At 46.8% G+C, this 24306-nt stretch overlaps 1 protein-coding gene across 2 annotated transcripts; it reads left to right on the plus strand.

Moving 5' to 3' along the window:
• The first annotated feature begins 243 nt into the window (after positions 1 to 243).
• ANKRD13D (ankyrin repeat domain 13D) lies at positions 244 to 22624 on the plus strand. 2 transcript variants are annotated; one of them, XM_060262000.1, is made up of 15 exons: positions 244 to 413; positions 4484 to 4619; positions 5220 to 5344; positions 6011 to 6056; positions 7167 to 7310; positions 7422 to 7611; positions 7968 to 8052; positions 8620 to 8701; positions 11177 to 11238; positions 11423 to 11553; positions 11765 to 11922; positions 12153 to 12311; positions 13658 to 13821; positions 14384 to 14463; positions 21540 to 22624. In XM_060262000.1, the coding sequence occupies exons 1-15, from the start codon at positions 324 to 326 to the stop codon at positions 21817 to 21819; spliced, it is 1932 nt and encodes a 643-aa protein (XP_060117983.1). In that variant the 5' UTR covers positions 244 to 323; the 3' UTR covers positions 21820 to 22624. The 2 variants fall into 2 exon arrangements, with proteins under 2 accessions (XP_060117983.1, XP_060117984.1); XM_060262001.1 differs by lacking the exon at positions 244 to 413 and having other exon boundaries at positions 7986 to 8052.
• The last annotated feature ends 1682 nt before the right edge of the window (positions 22625 to 24306 follow it).

Here is a 24306-nt window from a genome sequence, read left to right on the forward strand (position 1 = left end):
GCCGGGGTTGGGCCAGCTCTCCGCACTCGGCCGCTGTCTCCTCCCCGCGGCCCGCCCCTTCTTCCCAGCCTGACGCTCTCGGGCTCCGTCGGCCTCGGGAGCCGCAGCGAACCCCGGCCAGGCCGCGCGCGCGCCCCTCCCTGCCTGCCTGCCTGCCTCTCCACCCGGGAGCGCATCCGTCGCGGCCGCCGTCGCAGCGGGGCCCAGCGCGGAGCCGAGCGGGGAGGGGAGCCGCTGGCACTGCCGCCGCCACCCGGAAAGGCCTCGGCTAGGGAGGGGGATCGAAGCAGAGATCCGGCCGGACGTGGGGACATGGTGACGGGATGGCCCGCATCGCAGACGCCTTCCCTCTGCACCTGCTCGTCTGGCACAACCGGCACCAGGCGCTGGACAGCGAGCTGCGCAAGGGACAGGTACGGGGGGAGTGGGTGGGTGGGTGGGAAGGAACCCACAGATCGGCCCTGGAGTCATCCCCCTTTCCCCCTTCTTCTCATCCCGGGCCACCCCGTTGCCCTACACAGCTGGAGTTCCAGATGTGGAAGGGGAAAGTAGGGTGTCGGTTTCTTCTCAGGTGATCCCAAGCTAGTCTCCGGAATGGGAAAGCAGCAAGGGTCAGATACTGGCACAGATCCTAAGGTGGCTACTTCTGCATCCTGTTGAACCCCACCTCCTCCAGTGGACCCCCCTTCCCCAATACACACACATGCTTTGCTGGAAGAACTGTGCAGGGGACCTCCCCTGACCCCAAATGGCATGGCTCTGTCATTCTATAACCCCCTAGCTTTATCATACTCCTCATCTATGGCTCCGTTCTTTCTTTTTAAGCTCTCTCCTTTTTCTCAGCCTGAGCCAACCAGTGGTTGGGGAACAGTTGTATACATAGATGAACAGTGCAGGTCTTTCAGGCTGGGAATCCCCGACCCGGTTCTTTGTCGGACATGGCAGCAAAAGCTTCATAGAAAATAGAATTTCTCCTCTTGAGTCCATCTGCTTGGAATCCCATAGCCCAGCACCTTCAGCTTTGATCCTGTAGCATTCCATTAAAAAAATTAGGCACATGAAGGCAAGCCACACCAAAGATTCATGTCCCAGATAATTTTGAAGGAACACTAATAATAATAGCCATAATATCCTCTCTACTTTCTGCAGGGCCTGTAAGACCGAATTGTTTCAACAGGCCTTTGAGATCTAACTGGGAGAGAGCTGCCACCCTACATCATTATAGAGTACCAGACGATCACCACTTCTATTATATTGTAGTGATACAGCACCATGAAATGAAATGTTTTTAAATAATTTTAAACTGTAGCTATTTTTTATTGGTTTTAATTTGTAAAAATGAATGTTGTTAGCCGCCCGGAGTCCGCTTGCGGAGAGGGCGGGATAGAAATTTAAAGTAATAAATAAATAAACATTGAGGCCTAGCTTTCCCTGTCTCCATTGGTGGCTTATTCAGATCACAGAGTGCATTGACTTCTACCATTTCAGAAAAGAGCAAAGAAAAAATATCAGTGAACATGCACACATCAGACATGATTTTTTTTTAAAAGAAGATTTGTTTAAACTCTTGGCTAGCACTTACACAGGAACACAGAAAAGGGTCTCAAAATTCCTTCAAAGCCCACCTGTACAGAAAAGCACTGAGCACTATGTGGGCACCTGCATTGTGGCATGGTGGAGATGGATAAATACTGCTGGCAGGCTGGCTATTGGACAGTAACTCCCAGTTCCAAGTATTGTTCCTTTGTTCTCTTTCTTGGAAGTGGAGGCGATTGAAGGGAGGTATTAGCCTCAAGGTGGGCCTGAATGGGAGAATTCTGGCCTCTACTCTGGCTACTGATTCTGAACTGAATGAAAATAGGGATCAGGCTGAGTGGGTTAAAGAAGACTAGGGAGGGAGAGAGAGCAGGTGGCTTTAGAGGAATCCGCTTTCCTTTTCTGAGGAGCAATTATTTGGGGATGGATCTCAGAGGGACTGGAATTTGAGCGGGGATCTGGGACAGCCATGGAGTTTGTGTATAATCAACTAAAAGTAAAGGTAGTTCCATGTGCAAGCACCAGTCGTTTCCGACTCGGGTGACGTTGCTTTCACAGCGTTTTCACGGCAAACTTTTTACGGAGTGGTTTGCCATTGCCTTCCCCAGTCATCTACACTTTCCCCACAGCAAGCTGGGTAATCATTTTACCGACCTCGGAAGGATGGAAGGCTGAGTCAACCTGGAGCCAGCTACCTGAACCAGCTTCCGCTGGGATCGTGAGCAGAGGGCTCCGACTGCAGTACTGCAGCTTTACCACTCTGCACCACGGGGCTAGGCTGCTAATTGTTGATAGATCCTCCCTCTTAGTCTAAGAATTTGTCTAAACCTTTTAAAAGTCGTGTAAAGTTATTGCCATCACTATACCTTGCCACACTAAGTTCCATATGTGTTTTGTGTGGAGTGTTTCTTTGCCAAGTTCCTTGAATCTGTTTTCTTTTTGTCTCTACAAACTGGAGGGATCTGGAGTTGAGGTGGAAGGGATTGATAGGTAATGATTCAGAGCATTGTATGCCGTGGTTTTAAGGCATGGCGGAAAATATTGGCTCAAAAGCGGCTGGTTTTGAAAGGGAAAATGATTTGGGTGTTTAGTGTTCACCTACCAAGTACAAGGCAGAGGTAGTTGTGATCATGCGCTCAGCCTCACTAGTTTGTCTTTTGTGAGATGGGTGTTACAGCAGTAAATGTGGAGTCAAATGTTTAGTTTGGTGTTTGGGCACCACCCCTGCCTTGTACTCTGTGGTCTGGGACAAGTCACTTTGTTTCATCCAGCAGTCTGTTTCCAGCAATGTCAAGCACCCATTGAATGCTTACAAGCAAAGGCAACAGCTGGTTTTTTGTTCCCCTTGTGTCACATTCAGAGATGTACTTCCTCTAAGCATCTAGGTCCAGTCTAGCTACTGTAGATTATAGAAGGGACTTGAGAGTGGCACTGGCTTGCCCAGCTAGGAGAACCTTTGGATAGGTGAAGCTGAAGGAAGGAAGATGAAATGGGAATGGCTTGGTAGGGTCAGCGGAGGAAATATCTGTCTAAGCATTCTGGGATACTTTTCACCAGTATCCCAGAATGCTTAGCTGCTTTGTTAAGTCTGACATTAGAACTGATTCCAGAGCATGCACGGAGGATTTTTTTTTTAAAGGACTGGTAGCAGTTCAAAAAGAAATAGGGGCACAGTATACCAAGTTATGAGACCAGAGTGCTTATCTAAAAGATACCAATTACTCCCTGGTTAAAGTTTAGTTTATACAAAGGCCTGTGAAGGTTTCTTGCCTGTCTGGAAGCCATGCCACAAATCATAAATGTGTGCTGCTGGGACTGAGATAACATGGTGGTAAGGGGGCACTCTGTCTGTGCTCAGAAACATTTTTGTGGGCATCTGATTTTCAAGGGCAGAGAAGATAGTTAGATCAAATGCTGAAAAGAGAAGACTCTGGGCTGTTCCAGTCATAGTAGATAGAAACCAGCAACCCATCTCTTAGTAACAAGGATTCTTGCCTCCAATATTTGTGACACTTTCTTTAGCTCAAGGAACGAGAGTCAGTGTCATTATCCACCCTTCAAAAATATTTTCCCCTGATTTTTGCCTTAATTTTTTCTTAGTTTAGAGGATATGTGTTCACTCAGCACTACGCTTAAGTGTACACTGTTTCCAATTAAAATAAATCATATAATCAACACACCAAGACCAATCCTAATGTAATGCAGGGACAAAGGTTATTGCTGAGGATGGCCATTTCTAGTAAACAATCCCAAAAGAAAGTAATTGAACAAAGCAGGAATCAAGTGTACCTTTAAGACCAAGTTTTATTGAGAACGTAAGCTTTTGTGTGCTCTCTAAGCACACTTCATCAGACAAGGGGATTGGGTATTGTGGGCACATCATCTGCTGAAGTGTGCTTAGAGAGCACACGAAAGCTTACTTTCTCAATAAAACTTAGTTGGTCTTAAAAGTGAAACTTGGCTCCTGCTTTGTTCAACTGCTTCAGACCAACACGGCTGCCCTCTTGGATCTACCAAAAGAAAGTAGTGTTGCCATAGTAGGGGAAGTCCTTTTGTCTGGAAACTAAGTTCTGAGGCCCAACAATAAGTGAGTTTAAAATGGATTCTGGCTCCAAGCATCAGTGTCCTTCAGCTTCAAGAAGCTGCTTGGATATCTTACACTGCAATTCACAGTAAGTTCAGTGTATCAGATATGTGAACTCTGTTCTAGAACCACATATATTCTTTTAAAAAATAAGAACTACAATATCGGGGAACAGTACTAGGTGAATAGTCACCTTTAGCAAAAAATAGCAGTGACATTTGCATCTCAGTTCCAGGGGCAGAGTTCTGGCACAAAAAGCATGTTCCAGAGCACAGAACTCTAGTTCAAAGTAAACCCCAGCCCTGCCTCCCCCTAGAGGTAAGCGCCAGCCAGACATTTAATCCTGCACATCATCCTTTGTAGCATGATGTCGAGATGTTGGACCCACGTGGCCGGACACCCCTGGAGCTGGCCGTGTCCCTGGGAAACCTGGAGTCTGCACGAGTGCTGCTGCGACACAATGCCAATGTGGGCCGGGAGAATGCCAACGGCTGGACGGGTATGGAAGCTTTCTGGTGGTAGAGCACAGGCAATGCATGAAGAGGTCCTTAGCTTCAGTCTCTGGCTTTTCCATTTAAGTTAGACGGCTTTTTATATCCTAGGCAGAAAGGAGAGCAGGAATGTGGAAGGGGTGATTGTGAAAGTGGGGCAGGGGAAGGCAGCTGTTGAGAAAGATTTGAGACATCAGGGATGTGGTTGTGGGGAGTGCGCAACCTGACTGAAGGCCCAGAATCTAGTACACATTTTGTTTGCACATTCTGTCTGCTTTGGAGATAGAATAGTTATGCTCCCCTTCTTTTCTACAGTTTGAAATACCTAATTGGGGGGGGGGGGGGCTTATGTTCCCCAGAGCCCTGATTTGTGTGCCTTGTGTGGCAGATGCTTCTTCAGGAATTGAGCAACAATTAGCAGGATTCCTGTGCCCTTGACAGTCAGATATGCCCTTTTGGCAAATCAGTTGTCTCCTGTCCTGCCACAGTGTTTACTGAGGATAGAAGAGATAGTGGTCTGGACATAAAGGAGTTGATGGTGGGGACAGGGAGTGGTACCAGGAAGCAAATACTGATAGTTTCTCTGTATCTTTTCCCCTATGCTATAGTCCTTCAGGAGGCCGTGAGCACAGGAGACCCAGAAATGGTGCAGCTGGTGCTCCAGTATCGTGATTACCAGCGTGCCACACAACGCCTAGCTGGCATCCCAGAACTTCTCAACAAACTACGTAGAGTATGTGTTGACATCTTCTAGCTGATTTTGATCTCCGACCGTTTTCCATCCTCCTACAGTGTCCATCCACCAAGGAGAGTCCATCTTGGACTCCTTTCAGCAACCTCAGCAGAGGTTGAGAAGGAGAGAGGGAGGATCCTTGCCAACAGGGTCCAACTTAACATCTTATTAGAACCTCCCTCTCTCTGGCCTGAAGATGTGGTTGCGGGTGCATTTAAAAAAAATGAACAGGATTCTTCTCCTGCAACAAGTTTCAGCAGTAAATCTCTTACTTCTCTATAATACACATGTACAGAATCATTGAACTTTCACTGTCTGTGGTTCTCCAATATGTGTTTCAAGTTTGCAAAAAACCATTATCCCTCCCATAGCCAGAGGCTCAGAGGTTGCATTTGAAAAATACGCTTTCAGGATGACAGAAGTAGTTACTCTGAATCCCAAGTTGTCATTGATGTTCTTTTAACTCTGGTTCCTAAGGGATGTTTGACTCACTTGGGCTTTCTAGTAGTAACAGTCTAATTTAACACTGAACTCCCATTGGGATTATAGTTGGGTTACAACCCATAGTAGTACAAGCACACTATGTGTATGAAGGTATTTGCTGTTCCTGTCTTTTTTTCTTGTCTATGTTGATCTATCCCTCTCTCTGGTTTTCTGTCTCACTAGGCTCCTGATTTCTATGTGGAAATGAAATGGGAGTTTACTAGCTGGGGTAAGTCAGTGCTTGGAATTCCACCATTTGGGAGCAAAAGGGAGAAGTTCACAAAAGCTAGAGCATTTAACTGGAGATGACTGTCCAGGAAGAAGTTCTAAGCGGACCTTAGGAACTCAGGCAAGCGTGGTGTAGTGATGAGAAATTCAACAAAATTCAGTGGACAGAGCTCGGGGCCAGTGAGCCCCTGCTCTTTGACTCAGTTGGCAGTTCCCATCCTTCATAGATTCACAATTGATGGAGTTCTGTACCAGGGAACTGTCTTTCCTACAGAGCAGTTTCAGGGGAAAAAAAGTGGGCATTATTCTGTAGGGGTTTCAGATTATTTAACTTTCCTTCCACTGTCAAGAGTAGTAGCCAAAAGGAAGGTTAATCCCAGCCAAAGACATCTGGTTTCAAAAGGGACAGAAACTGAGGTATAGGCCAAGTAGTGCTCATCAACAGACCAGATTTGGCTTGCTGACTGCCAGTTGCGTACCACTGGCATGGCATATGATCTTGGCCTATATTTGGGGGATGCTGGATATCTTCTCCATTCTCGCAGTGAATGTAATGGCTCTATCATGAAACAGTTCTGCACAGGGTCAGGTTATAGTTTTGCTGCAGGCATTGAAACAAAATCTGTGAAGATTTTGGTGAAGATATTGGTTTGTTGGGAGGAGAGGATGGTTGTACTTGTCCAGAGACACTGGGAGTAAGCCAAGGCCTAGCAGTGTTTCCAGTGCCTTAGGAACTTGCCTGAGTTGCTCCAACAGAGAATTGGCTGTATGTTGTTGAGAAAATTGGTTTGGGGTGTTGTATTTCAGCTCATGTACTGGAAGTTACCTATCGCTGGTCCATCCAGCTGTATGAGAAACATTACATCATTGCAGAGATCCAGCTATTAAAGTTGACAGCTACATAGAATCCTAGCCACATGCGGAAGGAGTATCCTTCACCCATGAAACTTTTCTTTGTGCACATCACTATCTCTTGCTTGAACTACCACACACACAGTTGTTGCAAAGCTAGAATGCCTCCTTGGACAATTACAGGGATAATGCAAATGTGGTAACTTTGGGGGCGACTTCTGTCCTTCTGCTTACTGTCTATCTCCCTGCCCATCCCCAGTGCCCCTGGTCTCCAAGATGTGCCCAAGTGATGTATACCGGGTGTGGAAGCGTGGCGAAAACCTACGGGTTGATACAACCTTGCTGGGTTTTGAGCACATGACTTGGCAGCGGGGCCGGCGTAGCTACATCTTTAAAGGCGAAGGTCAGCAAAATCCCTGTTTGGAGGAAATCAGTGTGGTCCTTTGTGGGACTTTGGAGCTGTGATACTGATCTTTGTTGCTTCCCACCCCCCACCCCCTTCCAATCTGGCCAGATGAGAATGCTGTGGTGATGGAGGTGGATCACGACAAGCAAGTTGTGTACACTGAAACATTGTCACTAGCCTTGCATGAGCCTGAGCTGATGCTAGCTGCCATGCAGCCTTCAGAGGAGCACGTTGCCAGCCGGCTCACTTCACCCATCGTCTCCACCCACTTGGACACGAAGAACATTGCCTTCGAGCGGTGAGCTGGGATGGGGGGGGAAGGCTCTGGGAGTGGTTATAACTCCAGGGAATACTTGCTGGTGCTGGAGGGCATGGGCCAAATATAGGGGAAAGGAAGTCCATCTAGTTTGCCTAGGTTAGCAACTAGTTTTGCCAAAGGACCACTTTGAGAAGATAAGTTAAGACCCCAACTAGCCTGTAACCCTGTTACCACAAATGCTACACCTGCACTCTCTAGGTCTTTTAACTGAATAAGGCTGGTTAGGATTCTTATTGTGCGTTTGCATGCAAAAGCCACATTTGAAGAAGCCTGTGTCCTTACGCTAGGGAGGAAGCTCCAGGTCTGAACCAGGGATTCTGTCATGCCTGACTTAGAACCTCCCTTCTCTGCAGGAACAAATCTGGCATTTGGGGCTGGCGCTCAGAGAAAATGGAGAACATCAGCGGCTATGAAGCTAAGGTATAATTTTTTTCCATTTTTATCCCTGACACTTGTGTGCTTAAAACTTGAGTCCAGTGGCACCTTTAAGACCAACAAAGTTTAATTCTGGGTATAAGCTTCCTTGTGCATGCATGAAGTATGCATGCACCTGAAAGCTTATGCTCAGAATAAAACTTTGTTGGCCTTAAAGGTGCTACTGGACTTAAACTTTTTTCAATTGCTTCAAACCAACACGGCTACCCACCTGAACTTGTGTGCGTACTTCCCCAGCAAGGATAGCACACTTCCATGGCTCAGGGTTTAGCCCAGTTTCCCAAAAAGCTTGTGTTGGATGGGATCATAGGGGAGGGATGGTGGCTCAGTGGTAGAGCATCTGCTTGGGAAGCAGAAGGTCCCAGGTTCAATCCCTGGCATCTCCAAAAAAGGGTCCAGGCAAAGAGGTGTGAAAAAACCCAGCTTGAGACCCTGGAGAGCTGCTGCCAGTCTGAGAAGACAATACTGACTTTGATGGACCGAGGGTCTGATTCAGTATAAGGCAGCTTCATATGTTCGTATATGCTATCAGTGGCCTTTGTATTTCTCCAGGTTTACAGTGCCATCAATGTGGAACTTGTCACCAAAACTCGTACAGAGCACCTGTCAGACCAGGACAAAACGCGCAACAAGGGTAAAACATACCTGAACCTTCTCCAGTTGTGATTCCTTGCTGATCCAACCAGGGCCACCCCACACACATTCTGCAAATTATTTCCCCCACCCCAACTCCTCTTGGAGCTCCACTCGCTTGTATGTTATGTTTTCTGGCAGTTGCTGCCCTCTGGCCTCCAGTGATTTGTCCCCATGCTTGCCTGAGTTCCTAAGGTCTGCTTAGAACTTCTTCCTGGACAGTCATCTCCAGTTAAATGCTCTAGCTTTTGTGAACGGCATGGCACATAGTATGGCCACATGGCATGAAATAAGGACTCCTTCCTGTTTCTCAAGGCTCATTTTAGCCACCATTTGCAGCAGGCTTAGTTACTTCAAGCTAGAGAGTAAATTATGTAGGAAATAGATGTTTGTAAAGCATTTGGGGGAGATGCCAAGTGGGAAGAGGTACATAGGAGCTTTGAGTTCTGCACCCTCCAGTCTGTCTAGTACCTGTCTAGTACCTCCAGTGTCAATCTTGAGAAAGGAGAACACTTGGAGGCATGAGCCTTCTTTTAGTTGAAACAATGGTGCATATTTGAAAAATAGTTACTCCCTTCTTAACCTTTTGAAAGGTAGCACAAAGAAGCAAACACCATATGACTCAGGCCCTCCAAGATCAGACCTCCCCTGAGTTTGTTTGTTTTTCTACTACAAAGCAGCTGTGTTGCATTGCTAATTGGATTGGGAAAGCTGCACTGGGGGAGAATTAACCCTTTCTCCTGAACCATTTCCCTGTTCTAAATTGTCCCTTCAATAAAATAATTTAGATTAGGGAGATTGCACAGGGGGGAAAGGCTTATCCCTCCCCCAGCTTCACCACCCTCAAACTAGGGTCAAACTACACATTGCATTTCATACACAATCACCACGGGGACTGGCAGCCATAGAGCGTCTGCACATTTTCAGTGGGAATTCATTTTTAAAATCCACAGGGGCTGGATTTGGATTGATACTTGTGGGGGGAGTCTTCAGCCTCCCACTTCACTTTCTTTTCCTGACCTGAAACAGTCTCCGGAGCATTCAGCACATATCCAGCTTCCCCTGAGAGGCAAATAATGCGCCCTAGGGCTATTTCGAGTCAGAAGTCTCTCCCTCCCCTGATCACATGTTATATGTAAAGTGTAGTTTAGGCCTTGGCAATTTCATACAGCTGTCTTGGAGAAAACAGAAAAAGACAAATAGGCAATCTGATTCCAGATATCCTGTACCATGCCAAGTTTTGCTCTGAAGTAATCGTGCCTCAAACTTACCATGCATCGTACAACAGGGTAATCCCCCTCTGTTATTGATACCATACCTATATAGCAACTAGTGCCACTAAAGGTACATTGAACTAACAAGTGCTTAAATCCACTGCTCAAACATAAACCCTGGAAACTCTGCTGTCTTCCTACCTTCTCCAGCTGTAGTAACCCATTAGAGCTGTCTGTTCTGCCGTTGTTTAAATTTATTGGTCAGGATATTAGCATGGGGGTATTTTTGCTTCCCATCGGGGGGCACAGGTAGAGGACATCACAAAGGAACCATCAGAGAGCCAGATTGATGCAGTGGTTAAGAGTGGCGGACTCTTAATCTGGAGAACTGCGTCTGATTCCTCACTCCTCTCCCATGCAGCCTACTGGGTAACATTAGGCCAATCACAGTTCTCTCAGAAATCTTTCAGCCCCGCTTACCTCATAAGATGCCTGTTGTAGGGAAAGGAAGGTGATTCCAAACTGCTTTGAGGCTTCTTAGGATAGAGAAAAGCTGGGTATAAAAACCAACTCTCCTTCTTCTATTGAAGAGCAGCCAGTCTCTGTTCATATACACTGCAGAGCATTTAATAGTGTGCTTTGCTACCATGGCATGTGTGGCTTCTCTCATCACAGTGCTGCAGTGAGGAAAGCCACCAAATTCCCCACTCAGTAACTATTGCTTATTTATTAAATTTCTATCTCACCTTTTTCAACAGAAACCATCACGTCTGCTAATGAAAGCAAATCTATAATAAGTCAAAACAGATCGTGGAAAGGGCCTCCCACCGATGTTCCCTCTAAGCTGTGGAGTCTTGTGAGCAAAAATTCTACTTCATGAGCTACTGGCATTAAAGTCGTGAGCGCCTGCATAAATTAGTTTGCTCTGGGGCCACTTTTTCCTGAGCTGAGACAAAAATGAGTGAGCTGGAAGCTAAAAATTGTGAGCTAGCTCACACTAACTCAGCTTAGAGGGAACACTGCCTCCCACCCATTTCTACACTGTGGTTGGTTGCCAAGGAAGTCCAAAAGGGAACGGGACAGATCCAATGATTATAAAAGACAGAGGAGCACTGTGCCTTGCTGAATCTGGAAATCTTAGTTTAAATCTTTTCTTAAAACAAATCACTTTGCCCCTGCGCATTAATAAGGAGGTGGAGAAAAGACGCCTTTGGAAGGGCAGACTAGATTCACTCTTTTGGACTTCCTCTCTTTCCTCACAGGTTCCAAGACTCCCTTCCAGTCCTTCCTGGGAATTGCCCAACAGCATGCTGCCCAGAATGGGGTGAGTGACAGGGCCAGACCCTATCTGTACATGGGGAGAAGGGACATTGGCCCAGGCTCACAAATAAGGCTGCGTAAAGAGCAGGGAAGGGGAGATGAAAGGAGATGTGGGGTGGGGAACAAGCTGCATCATGGATGAAGGATTGTGGGTACATGTAGGTGGTTCCTGATTTCTACTGTTGCAGGCCCCCGTGCTGCAGTCTGCTAGCCCTACCAACCCAACCGCTATTACCCCCGAGGAATATTTTGACCCCAACTTTAACTTGGAGTCCCGCAATATTGGCCGCCCTATTGAGATGTCCAGCAAAGTGCAGAGGTGAGGTGCGCAGCGGTGGGAGGGGGTGCAGCAGGGATTGGGTGGAAGCAATGAAACAAGAAACCAGGATGTTTGTACATGCCCCTTGGAAAAGGGTCTGCAGGGGAATGAAATCGATAGAAAGAGAAATGAAAGCATGGCTCTGCAAACTGCAGGCAGATCTCCCTGTGCTAAGGCTTCTGTGGCATTTGACACACTCCTTATTTGCTAGGTTTAAGGCCACCCTATGGCTGTGTGAGGATCATCCCCTCTCCCTGGTGGAGCAGGTAACACCCATCATTGATCTGATGGCTATCAGCAACGCCCATTTCGCCAAGCTGCGTGACTTCATTACCCTCAAGTTACCGCCTGGCTTCCCTGTCAAAATTGGTGAGCGATGCAGGGTGTCGGTGGCAGTGGGTGGTTTGAGAGAAGGAAGCCTAACTCTTGTAGAAGGAGATAGATCTGGAGATTAGCAAGAATTAACTTGGAAATGGTGGTAGAGGAAAAGGGATAGGGAAAAGAAGATCAGGTGGGGAAAATGATGGGGCTTAAGAATAGACCTTTGCCAGTATTAATTTTCCCCACTTTCTTTTGTATATTTCCCACCTAATTATCAGAGATCCCCCTCTTCCACGTGCTGAACGCTCGGATCACTTTCAGTAACCTGTGTGGTTGTGATGAGCCCCTGAGTTCAGTAAGGATCTGTACTCCTACACACAGTCCAGGGAGCACTGAGGAGCTGAGTGCCGGGGCAGAAGCAGCCAATAACACCAAAGGTAAGACTGGGAGGCACTTTGAACTGTGTCCAATGCTTTCGAAGCCTTCAGTGATCTGAATCTTTGCAGAGGCATGAGGGTGGGCAAGAGGATACAGCTTTTGTGGCTGAGAAAAATAGATAGCTATCTGAGGGGTCACATGCTATGACAGCTAGGCCACTTTGCACCAACAGCAGTGAGGAAACAGTGGGAAGGAGGCATAAAACAGTAATAGGTATGGATCACCAGTAATTATGTGAGCCCCTCTTCTTTTGGTGAAGAAGGATTTGCTGAAGAAGACACATCTTCCTCTCACACCCCCAACCCACCAGCTGTATTTATTCAAGATGGTGATCAATATCGACCTTGTATTCTCCCAGTCTAAGCCTGAACTATCCTTTGACTGTCTCACCTCCGGCACAGATTTTGAGTAATGGATGGCCTTAGAGTCAAAGAAACGATCTTTCCAGGTATATTCTTATCACTATCACTATAAGGTGAATATCTGTCTACTTGCCTAGTCAAGTACATTGATGATGTGGGAAGACAGTGGAATAACTTCTGATATTTTTTACACTAAGTTTTTTTGCTTGGTGATCTTAAATAATTTTTTAAACTTTTTTTTAAACTTTGGATTTATACTCTGAATCTCAGAGCAGTCACAATCTCCTTTACCTCCCCCCCCCCAAAACACACAACAGACACCCTGTGAGGTAGGTGGGGCTAGAGAGGGCTCTCACAGCAGCTGCCCTTTCAAGGACAGAGGCTCAGAGCGGCCTACAATCTCCTTTCCCTTCCTCCCCCACAACAGACACCCTGTGAGGTGGGTGGGGCTGGAGAGGGCTCTCACAGCAGCTGCCCTTTCAAGGACAGAGGCTCAGAGCGGCTCACAATCTCCTTTATCTTCTCCCCCCACAACAGACACCCTGTGAGGTGGGTGGGGCTGAGAGAGCTCTTACAGCAGCTGCCCTTTCAAGGACAACTCCTGCAAGAGCTATGGCTGACCCAAGGCCATTCCAGTAGCTGCAAGTGGAGGAGTGGGGAATCAAACCCGGTTCTCCAATTTAACCACTACACTACCACATACTTAATCACTAATAAATCAGCAACCGTTGCTTATGAGAATAAGCTCTGCCAGCATATTGTCATTTTTTTTCAACTTAAATCTCCCTGGGAATACTTAAACTTTTGGCTTCTTACCTTAAGGAGATTGGTATGGCAAAAGTTTTTAAGCACCTCTCTTGTAGATGGGAAGACGAGGCACAGGTCAACCAACTGGTCTTTGGTGACGTGAGGAATTATGGAAATGGGAGCTCCCTCATCCCTGACCACCATGTTAACCATTGTGTCTTTCTCCTTGGTCCCAGTGTACCCTTTTCCCTGTGAAGTGGACCCATCAGTATTTGAAGTGCCCCAGGGCTACACAATGTTGGGTGCAGGCCGCACAGAGCCCATGAGGGATGAAGATGATGACTTACTTCAGTTTGCCATTCAGCAGAGCCTTCTGGACGCTGGCACAGAGACTGACCAGGTGAGTGCAGCAGCTACTCTATGTGGGAAGGATATACGGTAGATCCAGGGCTTTTTTTGTAGCAAGAACTCATTTGCATATTAGGGCATACACCGCTGATGTAGCCAATTCTCCAGGAACTTACAGGGCTCTTATTACAGGGCCAACTGTAAGCTCTCAAAGGATTGGCTTCATCAGGGGGTGTGTGGCCTAATACGCAAAGGAGTTCCTGCTCCAAAAAAAAGCCCTGTGCAGATCCATTCAGCCTTAGTAGAGACATGAGTAGCCTGTCTGGTTCCTGGAATCAAGGCAAACGATCTTTAAAAGGCTGCAATTGCAGAGTAGCCTAACCATGGCTACATGGATACCAAGTGGAAGGTGAATTAGGTTGTATAGCAAGCCAGCTCCCAGGTGGTGCTTAGTATTTATTTTAATCTCACATACCTTTGCACACAGGTGAGTCAGTGTGTCTGTTTCTAAATCTGTTGAGTCTACAACTAGCTCAAGACCAGTCCCTGAGTCCAGCTAGGGGATAAGTAATATGGTTGATTTTTAGCATGCTCTTTCTTGTATGTTACATCAGGTTACTATATGGGAAGCTCTGACCAACACACGACCAGGATCCAATCCCCCCTCCTATGATGAGGAACTACAGCTGGAACGGTGAGTCTCTTTCTGGCACAACAAGGAAGTAGCATTGCAGACTCCATGAGCAGCAGGCTGTATATACCAGAGTCACGCTCATGGCTGTGTACAGAACACAGCCAGAAATGTTATGATAAGAGAACTGAAGGGTGAATTGTATATCCGTTTAGCAAACCTAAATATAAAACTGATATGCTTAAGATGACAGGCAGCTCAGCCCTCTGCTACAGATATTACGCATCGTTCATGCCTGCGTAGCTTGTCAGTGTCCTATGCTCATTTCAACAGAGAAAAGAAATGGTAACTGCACTAGAGCTCATAGTAATACCACTGGCATCTGTCACTCATTGAGTGGTACACAGCAGGAAGCCTGTACACAGTGATGCCAGCATATCTGCCCCCATCCAACCACAGAATGCAACAAAGGAAGGAACATAGGAAACACAATACTTTTCACTAAAGGGAGACCTGTGGTATACCTCATAGGAGTCCTGTAACTACCACACTCCTCATTGCTCAGGGCATCTGAATCCCAGCCTGCAGCATGTTCCCTTTTGTCAAGCTGAGGTTTTGCACCGTCATCCCCAGTCACTGAGGCTGTTCATGCTGCTTCAGACACCAGTCGTTTAGTGTGATTCATGTATAGGGTTGCCAAGCCCAATTCAAGAAATATCTGGGGACTTTGGGGGTGGAGCCAGGAGACTTTGGGGGGTGGAGCCAGGAGATATTGGGGGCAGAGCCAGGAACAAGGATGTGGCAAGCATAATTGAACTCCAAGGGAGTTCTGGCCATCACATTTAAAGGGACTGCACACCTTTTTAAATGTCTTTCTTCTATAGGAAATAATGAAGGATAGGGGCACCTTCTTTTGGGGCTCATAGAATTGAACCCCCTGGTCCAATCATTTTGAAACTTGGGGGCTACTTTGGGGAGAGGCACTAGATACTATACTGAAAATTTGGTGCCTCTATCTCAAAAAACAGCTCCCCCAGAGCCCCTGAAACCTCCAGATCAATTCCCCATTATACCCTATGAGAATCGATCTCCACATAGGGAATAATGAAGTGCTCAGCAGATGTTTCCCTCCCCCTCCCCCCCCCATTTCTGGTGACTCTGAAGTGAGGGATTGGTCTCTCTACTCACGAGTTGCTGCCAACTTCTTCAAAGTAACAGACACATCATCCCAAGAGGAAGCCTTTCAGTTGGAAACTGAAGCCTCCGGAGGTGGAAAGGCAGATGGTCCTCTGGAGGCGGGGCTTCCCCGCACCGGCCAGCTGACTGGGGACGGGAAGGAGCCTGGGAAAGCGGAAGAACCCCCACTGGGACCTGGGGATTGGCAAGCCTATTCATGTAGTGATTCCAGTTCACAGTAGTGAGTGATATTTGTTGGCAGCAAGAGGGCTCCCAGATGCTGCACATTTTGTGAGCTACGGATTTGAGAGAGTGGCTTCTCCAAAGTCCTCTTTACGTTCCCACAGCACCACCCCCTTCTGTTTGAGTATTCCCACATGGTAAATTCTCCAGCTGAGGGAGATATTTTAGTCATCAGGCCAATATGCATACATTCCTAATAGAGAATTGCATTGGAATTGTCTCTTCAGTTTCTGTTAGAAGTACTGTAGGGGATTGTAATCCTGCAGGGCAAAAGGGATTGTGAGTGTTTGGTCAGCACTAGCAATAGTTGGAGTAAGCTGCTGAACTTCATGTTTCTTCCACATGTGATGTTGTGCTGGTATTGGAATCATGTTCAACCAACATATCTCCAAGTGGTGTGGGAGATTTCTGCACCATACATACTTACAGTGTGCCCCCTGTGTGGGAGACAGTGCTGGTAAATGTTGAGGGAGGAAAGAATGTTAAGGCAGAACCTTGTAGGTACATATTGGCTGGGGAAGGGGAGCATTTGTAGCAGGCAAAGTTTCAGGTAGGAGATCTCTCTCCCTTCCTCACCTGTGTGAAGCACATTGTCCCTGCACCCCCATTTAGTGAGATGGAGTGGCCAGGTTGTTTGTCTCAAAATGGATTACCTATAAAGGTTCTGAGCAATGAAGCAGTGATTGTTCTCCTCTTCGGCTGTTTATCTAAAGTGCTTTCTTTTTGTGCAAAGTGCCCTTCCCCTAGAGTTCCCATAACAAAAGTTTCCCATATGGGTATATGTTCTACATTCGTCCAACATGTGGTCAGAGCTCTATGATGCATGCCCTGTCATCTGAGAAATGGATGTCATGGCTGGTTTTTATATTGTACTTGGGAGAGTTATGATTGGCTGCAGACTCAGAAGTGTGTTTTGGGTATTTGTTTATGTACATTTGGATGGGATGCATGTTTGGGGAGCTTGTCACTCCTACTGCCTTTAGTGGAAGCATTTATACTTATGCCAATGTTTCCTCCAGCATAACATTATGCCAGGCACGGGGCTTAGGATACCAACTAAATTCTTCATCCTTTCTCAATATGCCCACACTGATGCTCATTTCTGGCAGGTGCGCCAGCACTGGTTTTACACAAGTGCAGTTTGGGTGGCATGCTATACCTACTGGTGTGTCTACAAGCTACACTGACATTGGGTTTAGTTGTTATCATAAACAGTTTATAGACTGGCCTTAGAACTGCCCCTTAATTTATTTATTTAAATTGCCGTTTACAAGTCAGGTGACCTAAATTTAGGCCCTAAATTCCAGAAGAGAAAACTTCCATTAAAAATAGAGATATCTGTCCAACATACCATTATCTGACAAACACAAAAACTCTTATTATTGGAAGTAAAATATTTAATCCATCCCCACAATAGGAAACTGAGTAGTCTCTAAATGGAGAGACTACAAAAATGTAGCAGTGGAAATGTGTCATTTTGAGTTCTTAAGAGAAACTTTTAAAAGAGTTTGGGTTTGTAATTACTGAGGAAGAGAGTGAGAGGATGGCAGGCCAGAGATAAATGTGGTACCAGATCATATCTATGAAAGACTTCTTGTGATTAGTATTTGTATAAGAGTATAAGGGGTTGAGACTAGAGTTCGAACTTAACTAATCTTAAAATACTTAGCTCTCGAGGCAAAGTATTTCTGTTTATAACCAGTTATCTGTGTTAAACCTTCTTCTGATCACCCTGAAATCCTGTGCCAAAAAAAGCTGAATTCTGCAAGCTATATGCCTATGTATAATAATACTAAAATCCTCACTACTTCAATAGGATCTAAGTGTTTAACTAGAGAGGCCACTCGGAGATAGTGTTTTCCAGCATTTTTAAAAATAGGACTAGTAGTATTGGACCCTAATTTAGATTGAGGCCATGCAAGGGATGAAGTAGAGAGGGAGTTCTACCTTTGCATGGTTGTGTCAATCAAAATCAACACATTACTGCTGCACTGTTATTAGCCTTTGAAGAGAAAAAGGTAGGGCCTTGTTTGTGTTTCATAAGTCACAGTGGTACTGAACTCTGTTATTAGTATATATTGAATCTGTTTACAACTGAAAAGAAGGCTCTAAAAGTGACTACCAAAATAATGCACCTGCAGGGGCGGCAGCTGGAGGAGCGGACTGTGTTTCAGCCCGGCGCTCTCTTAAAGGGACAGTCTCCAACCCACCTCCTCGCATCGGGGTAGCTGCCAGACACACACACACACACCATGCCCTGCCAGGCGTGGGAATGCGGCAGAGGACAGACCAAGGGAAGGGAGCAGGCAGCAGCACAGGGGAGCGGGGCCAGCAAATGCCCCCTGCCTGAACCCACTGCCCAGGTCAAGTGCCAGAGACGCTTGCACACCACCCGGTCTTGAGCGAGGGGAGGGGGAGGACAGTGGGGGTGCACAGTTGCACTTACCCAGCCATGAGCGGCAGGCCTCGCATGCTGAGCCTCCGGGAGCCGGGAACCTGTGGAGACCTGGAAACAAGAGCAGTTAGTTCCAACGGAGAGACCTCGCTCTCCCCCTCACAAGTCAAAAATACTGTCAAAGCAATCGCACAGTGAAAAGCCCATCACCAGCATGCCTGTCCCTCACTCTAAGTCCGCATGGCAGGGAGCTCCCTGGCAGAGCCTCTTGCCGCGCACGCCTGTCCCTAACAACTGAGTTGTGTGAGGCCAGAGCGGAAGTATTTCTAGGAGTGGGGGAGAACAATGATTGGCTGCTGGGGAGGGGGCTCATTGGCCCGGGGCGTAAGGGGATTGGTGAGGCAATTACACCACTTCCTAAGGGGTTTGCGAGCTCCTGCAGCGGCGGGGCCAACCTTTGTTTTTGGTTTTAATGAGTGCCTATGGGATACGCCGCCATTTTCGCAGATGTAACTACGCATGTCATGGTCCGAACTCCTTAGGGAGCCATCTAAGCCGAGCTGCACCCCCAACTCCACCCCCTCCTGCACCGGAGCGCCTCGCTCTGCTGCACTTCTGCCAATGCTCGGGAGCAGCCATACAGCAGCGCCGCTCTCGGGTGGAGTGGCACTTCGGCGGCCCCATGCCCACGTAAGTGCCCTCCAATGTGGCGGGACTGGACTTACACCAGCACAAATGCGATTTCCACCAATGTGGGGGAAGGTTTGCTCCCAAAGCACTTTGCCCCCTCATAGGATTGTACTCTTAGTAACTGGTCTTAATCCTAGTCACCTGCAAATGTGCTCTCTGAAAACAAGGAACTATGAGTAGGACCCTGTCTGATTATGTTCTGGGACAAATGGGAAAATATGGGAAGAGGTCTTCCTTCAGATAGCTTAGGCCCAAGCTATTTAGGACTTTAAAAACACTTTACATTTGAGCCAAGAAAGAAACTAGTAACAGGCATAATTGTTTAAGAATAAATGTGGTATAAGCTCTTCACCTGGTCTCGTGTATGGTCCAGAAGACCAGACAGAGCAAAGAGATTCCTGATATAAGTTCCAAAGTACTGAGACTTTGACTAATGTGGAATGAGAGTTAATTGAGGGAGATAATTAACTCACTGAAGCAGTCACAATAATATGATATATATAGTAATAATACTTCAGAACTGGAGTGTCCATGTTCAGATACAGATATTCAAAATACCCCACTAGCTGTGCAATACGCATTGCTCAGGAAGGGAGAAGCAAAAGACCAAAGAAGTTGAGTGAGAGAGTAAAAGCAGGGACAATAAAGGTTCAGTTTCAAAGGCAAGGGTCCAAACATCTGCACAGCACGTAATGCAAAAAATGAATCCAAAGGCAGAGGGTAAGAGCCACATAAAGTGGGTAAAATCAACATGAAGCAGATAGGGCTTAAGTTACTGCTCCAATGTAGGTGGTCTGTAGCAGATTAGAAGTGCCAGATAATCACTGCCTCCAAATATCCATAGATTTCTCTGCCTTACTAATATTTGACACAAAGGAGGCACAACCAAATGTATTCAGTCTACTTAATGACAACGAATCCCAAAGTGTCACATGATGGGTGGGTTCAGATGGGCGATTTAAGCCACCCCAGAGACAGCAGGTGAGTGCACAAAAAAAAGTGCATCCAAATGCACACATCTGTCTACCACCACCCCCCCTCCGACCCGTCCCCGACTTACCTGGAGCAAGCTCAAAAAGGTACCAGTTGGATGGCCAGGAAGCACCCAGGGAGTGGCGGATGGGGTGCATGAGCACTCTGGACGCTTCTCCATCCTGTCCCTGTTCTGTGAGCCATCTGGATGCTCCAGGGTGCTCCAGTTTCTGCTGGCTCACTTCTGGGTCAGCATGCTGTACCCTGAGAGCCAGTTTGGTGTAGTGGTTAAGTGTGTGGACTCTTATCGGGGAGAACCGGGTTTGATTCCCCACTCCTCCACTTGCACCTGCTGGAATGGCCTTGGGTTAGCCATAGCCATGGCAGAGGTTGTCCTTGAAAGGGCAGCTGCTGTAAGAGCTCTCTTAGCCCCACCCACCTCACAGGGTGTCTGTTGTGGGGGAGGAAGGTAAAGGAGATTGTAGGCCGCTCTGAGACTCTTCGGAGTGGAAGGCGGGATATAAATCCAATATCTTCTTCTGAGCCAGCAGCCTGGACTCAGCTGACATCTCCTTCCCCAGTCACTTCCTTTGCATTCAACTATGAGACCATCAATGTCACCAGCTTTCCCTCTTGTGTTTTCCTGCTAAGTATTATGGGAAGGCCCTTCTGGAGAACAAAATGCTAAACGGAGAATTAAAGTTTACTTACATTACCTTACCTTGAGTCACAAAAGAGCTAGAGTAAGAATACAGAGTGTGGTGTAGCGGTCAGAGCGTCAGCCTAGGATTTGGGAGACCTGGGTTCATTGAAGCTTGCTAGATGACCTTAGGCTAGTCAAATACTCTCAGCCAAACCCACCTCACAGGGTTGTTGGATCCCCACTGTGGAGAAAAGCAGGATATAAATTATTATTTTTTAAAAAATGTAAGAACTGACATAGCCACAACCAGGAGGCACATTTCAGATTGTGCATTTTTGAATAGGGGTAAAATCTTCCATGCTACGATTTATGGGGTACACCAGGATGAAGAAGAAAGTTCCCAGCTGCCCTCTTCTGCCGTCATGGTTGCAGCTGTGGTATTGTTGAAGTAGTTTATGCTTTGGTATTGTTGAAGTAGTTTGTGCTTTGGTCTTTGTTCACTCCAATAAATATAAAATGTGATCATACATCAGATAAGTCTGTTTTTTACACACGGGGAAAAATACCCTCCATATGTAATTTAATGTTGTGCTATGTGGAGTGGATAGGGTTTTTGGAGGCTTGTGGTATTTCACATTCCACTGTAAGACTCCTGTCTGGGCTATTGCAATTGTGCAGTTCCTGAAGAGTTTTTATATAGATATAAGAAAGTGGAAGACAAGTGACCTTCTGCCAATTGTATGTTTGGAGAGGGATGATACAAACAAAACTGAATAGAGAGAAAATGTAAGCAAATGGAAATGAAATATGAGAGCACTACACACAACCTCACTGCTTGTCCCGACACTAGATGTTGCTAGACATAACTTGCAGATACTAAGTACAACCAGATTTATTGTGAAATGTTCTATTAGACACTTTTATAAGCACAGTGACACAGGACTGAGGAGTGCAGCCACGTGAGCAGTTGGCTACCCACTTGCTAAAGCCTGTTTTTCTCCCCCTTCTCTCTTCCCTCAGAGCTATCCAGGAAAGCATGTTCCTTCAGTCAGGGCCAGGCCTGGGCACAGTGGAGACAGGAGGTAGCAATGGCGCTCCTCCTTCTTCTGAGAGCAGCCCAGCTCTCAGCACCAACGGTGGCAGCTCCTCTGCCTTGCCACCTCCCTACCCCAGCTTCGATGAGCAGCTGCGTTTGGCCATGGAGCTGTCCTCACGGGAGCAGGAAGAACGGGAACGCCAACGCCGCGAGGAAGACGAGGAGCTGCAGCGCATCCTCCAGCTCTCGCTGACGGAGAAGTAGCATCCCACCCTGCCAGCAAGAGGGCCCTCGCCTCCCTCAAGCCTCACACCATCCAGCCTACCAAGCCCTTGCTCTCATTGTATTTTTACCCTCTAGTGGGGTGGGGGTGAGTTCCATGCTTTGCCCTTTCCCCACTAGAGTTGGCCTGGATACGAGAAGACAGCACCTTCTGCATTTCCTGGGACTCAGTTCTACCCTGGTATTATTTCCTGTAAGATATTTTAAAAATTGCTTTATATCCTCATCCCTCGTTGAGGAAAGTGTTTTATATAGCACCGGGAGGGGGAAATGGAGCAGCAGATAGGAGTAGAGGAAGTGCAGTAAGTTGAGGAAAGCAGCATGTCATGTCATCTTGGCATCAGTGTATGGTTTTCCAAGACTTACATAAATGCCCTGCTGTTTCTGTCCTTGCTATGCTTTTGGCCTGTTGGGAGACACGGCTTAGCTGGGGAGGTGGCAATAGAGGGGAGGGGAGTCCTGGAGCTTGACGTTTGCAGTGAGATCTGAAGCCTGGCTGCAGCGTGATGAATAACTTTCATTCCTGCCTTTTTTTTTTCCTTCCTCATCGTGAGCTGCTCCCCGCCCTCACCTGTGTGTTTAATTTATTTTATTTATATCTCTGAAGATATATATGAGAAGGGGAGCGGGAGGTGTGTAATTTTTTAAAAACTGAACCCAGTGGGTCGAAAGGGAACAGCTGTGCCCACTCCTGAGTGGCTTTTTCCTGTTGTCTGGGGACCAGACACGGGGGTGGGGGGGGGAGGCTCTGGGCAGCAAGAACTACTAAATAAAACAAAGAAACCAGCGTTGCTCTTTTGTGCTGTTCTTCCCTTTCCTCTGTCTCAGATTATTTGGTTATCACACCAATTTTAACTGCAGGGATTTCTGTTGATCCTCAGGCAAATTACCAAACTAGCTGATTTGTATATTCAAAGCCAGTTTGCAGTTTGGGCTGCAATTTAGCATTAGCATGGCTTAACTCAGGCAGGGAGTCAACAGCTGGTTTAGTCTTACCTTGACCTCATACCTATACAACACATTAGTCACAATGCTGAATGCAGCCCACCAGCCTTGCAGATATTTGACCAACCCTACCATTGGCTCCCCAGCCAATGCAAAGGGTTATCAGGTCCCTTGATGGGGTGCCATACATAGCCAGAGGGGTGCATTTAGTCTGAGAAGCCTCAAGTTGTACAGATCTCTCCTAGTTGGTTTTATGTGCTGCCTTCTATAAAGTCCCCTCTGTGGGAGAGCAGTGCAGTGGAGAGGAGAAACAAAGAGGGATATAGGAATAGTTAGACCCCGAAGTCACAAAGTGAGACAGCCTTAATGTTGTTACTCACTAAAAGCCTATAGTCAGAATGGCTAGGTTATTCAAATAATGTGAAATTCACCTTACATGTGCTCACATACAGACACGCGTTTTGGTCCTCATCACCCTTTTTCTCTCGGCTTGGCTTCGCGAACGAAGATTTAAGAAGGGTGCAATAGTCCACGTTTGCTGCAGGCTCGCTGGTGGCTGACAAGACCAATGCGGGACAGGCAGATCCGGCCACAGTGGCTGCAGGGAAAAGTCTGATTTGGGGTTGGTGCTGTAGCAGTGCGATTCTTGGACAAAAGGAGATTGAGGAAGAATCGCATCACCCTTTAAGGACTATACATAATGGTACAGTGACAGCAGAAGCAACAAGTAGCAGAACTGCCCTGTCATGACCCAGAAACTAGACTCCCTTCCCTGCACACTTCCTTCCTGCCAGCGGCACACAGCCTTCTTGCCTGTAGGCCCATTTAATTTTAGCCCACTTCTACTTTCTCCTTTGTTCCTCCTTCCTTCTTCAGTTTCATGTCTCCCTGATCCATTATTTCTACAGGTTTCTGCTTTTCAGGACACTACCTTCTTTGTCCCTCTTACTTTAGCCCTTTTACTCAGACCAACCTCCCTTGTACTCTGTTCTCCCTTCCCCCTCAGCATATAATCACTCAAGTATTGTGAAGTTTCTTCAGAGACTCCTCCCTGATTAGTACTTTGCCTCAATTCTTGGTCTCTGTAGGTTTTTGCTTCTAAACTCATTCCCCATTTCTTTTGTCAGGTTCCGCTTTCTCAGGCTGTTGCTAGTCCTGTACTTTCCCTTTAGCCTTTGTCCTTTAACCTCTTATCCCTTAACCTCCCAGCATCCTGAGATCCCTACAGTACCTAGCCATTTCCTTTGTGAGGTTTTAATCCCTGCCACACTAACGATTCTCTCCTAGCTCACAGAAGCTGTAAGGAAACCCACTTTGTTCCTTGAGCAATTGGACATTCTGAACCCCTGACATTCAGTTAAAGGTTTCACTGCCATAACTACAATACAATATAGATTCCTGCGATTCCTGTCTGTTACTATACCTATCCCCATCTAGTGTCCATAGATATAATTACAATATCCCCATCACCACTACCACCCCATTCACCTTGCTCAATCTGCATGGGAAAATCTAGGAACTACA

The sequence above is a fragment of the Heteronotia binoei genome, chromosome 21 (assembly GCF_032191835.1).
Source record: "Heteronotia binoei isolate CCM8104 ecotype False Entrance Well chromosome 21, APGP_CSIRO_Hbin_v1, whole genome shotgun sequence".
Taxonomy (NCBI): domain Eukaryota; kingdom Metazoa; phylum Chordata; class Lepidosauria; order Squamata; family Gekkonidae; genus Heteronotia; species Heteronotia binoei.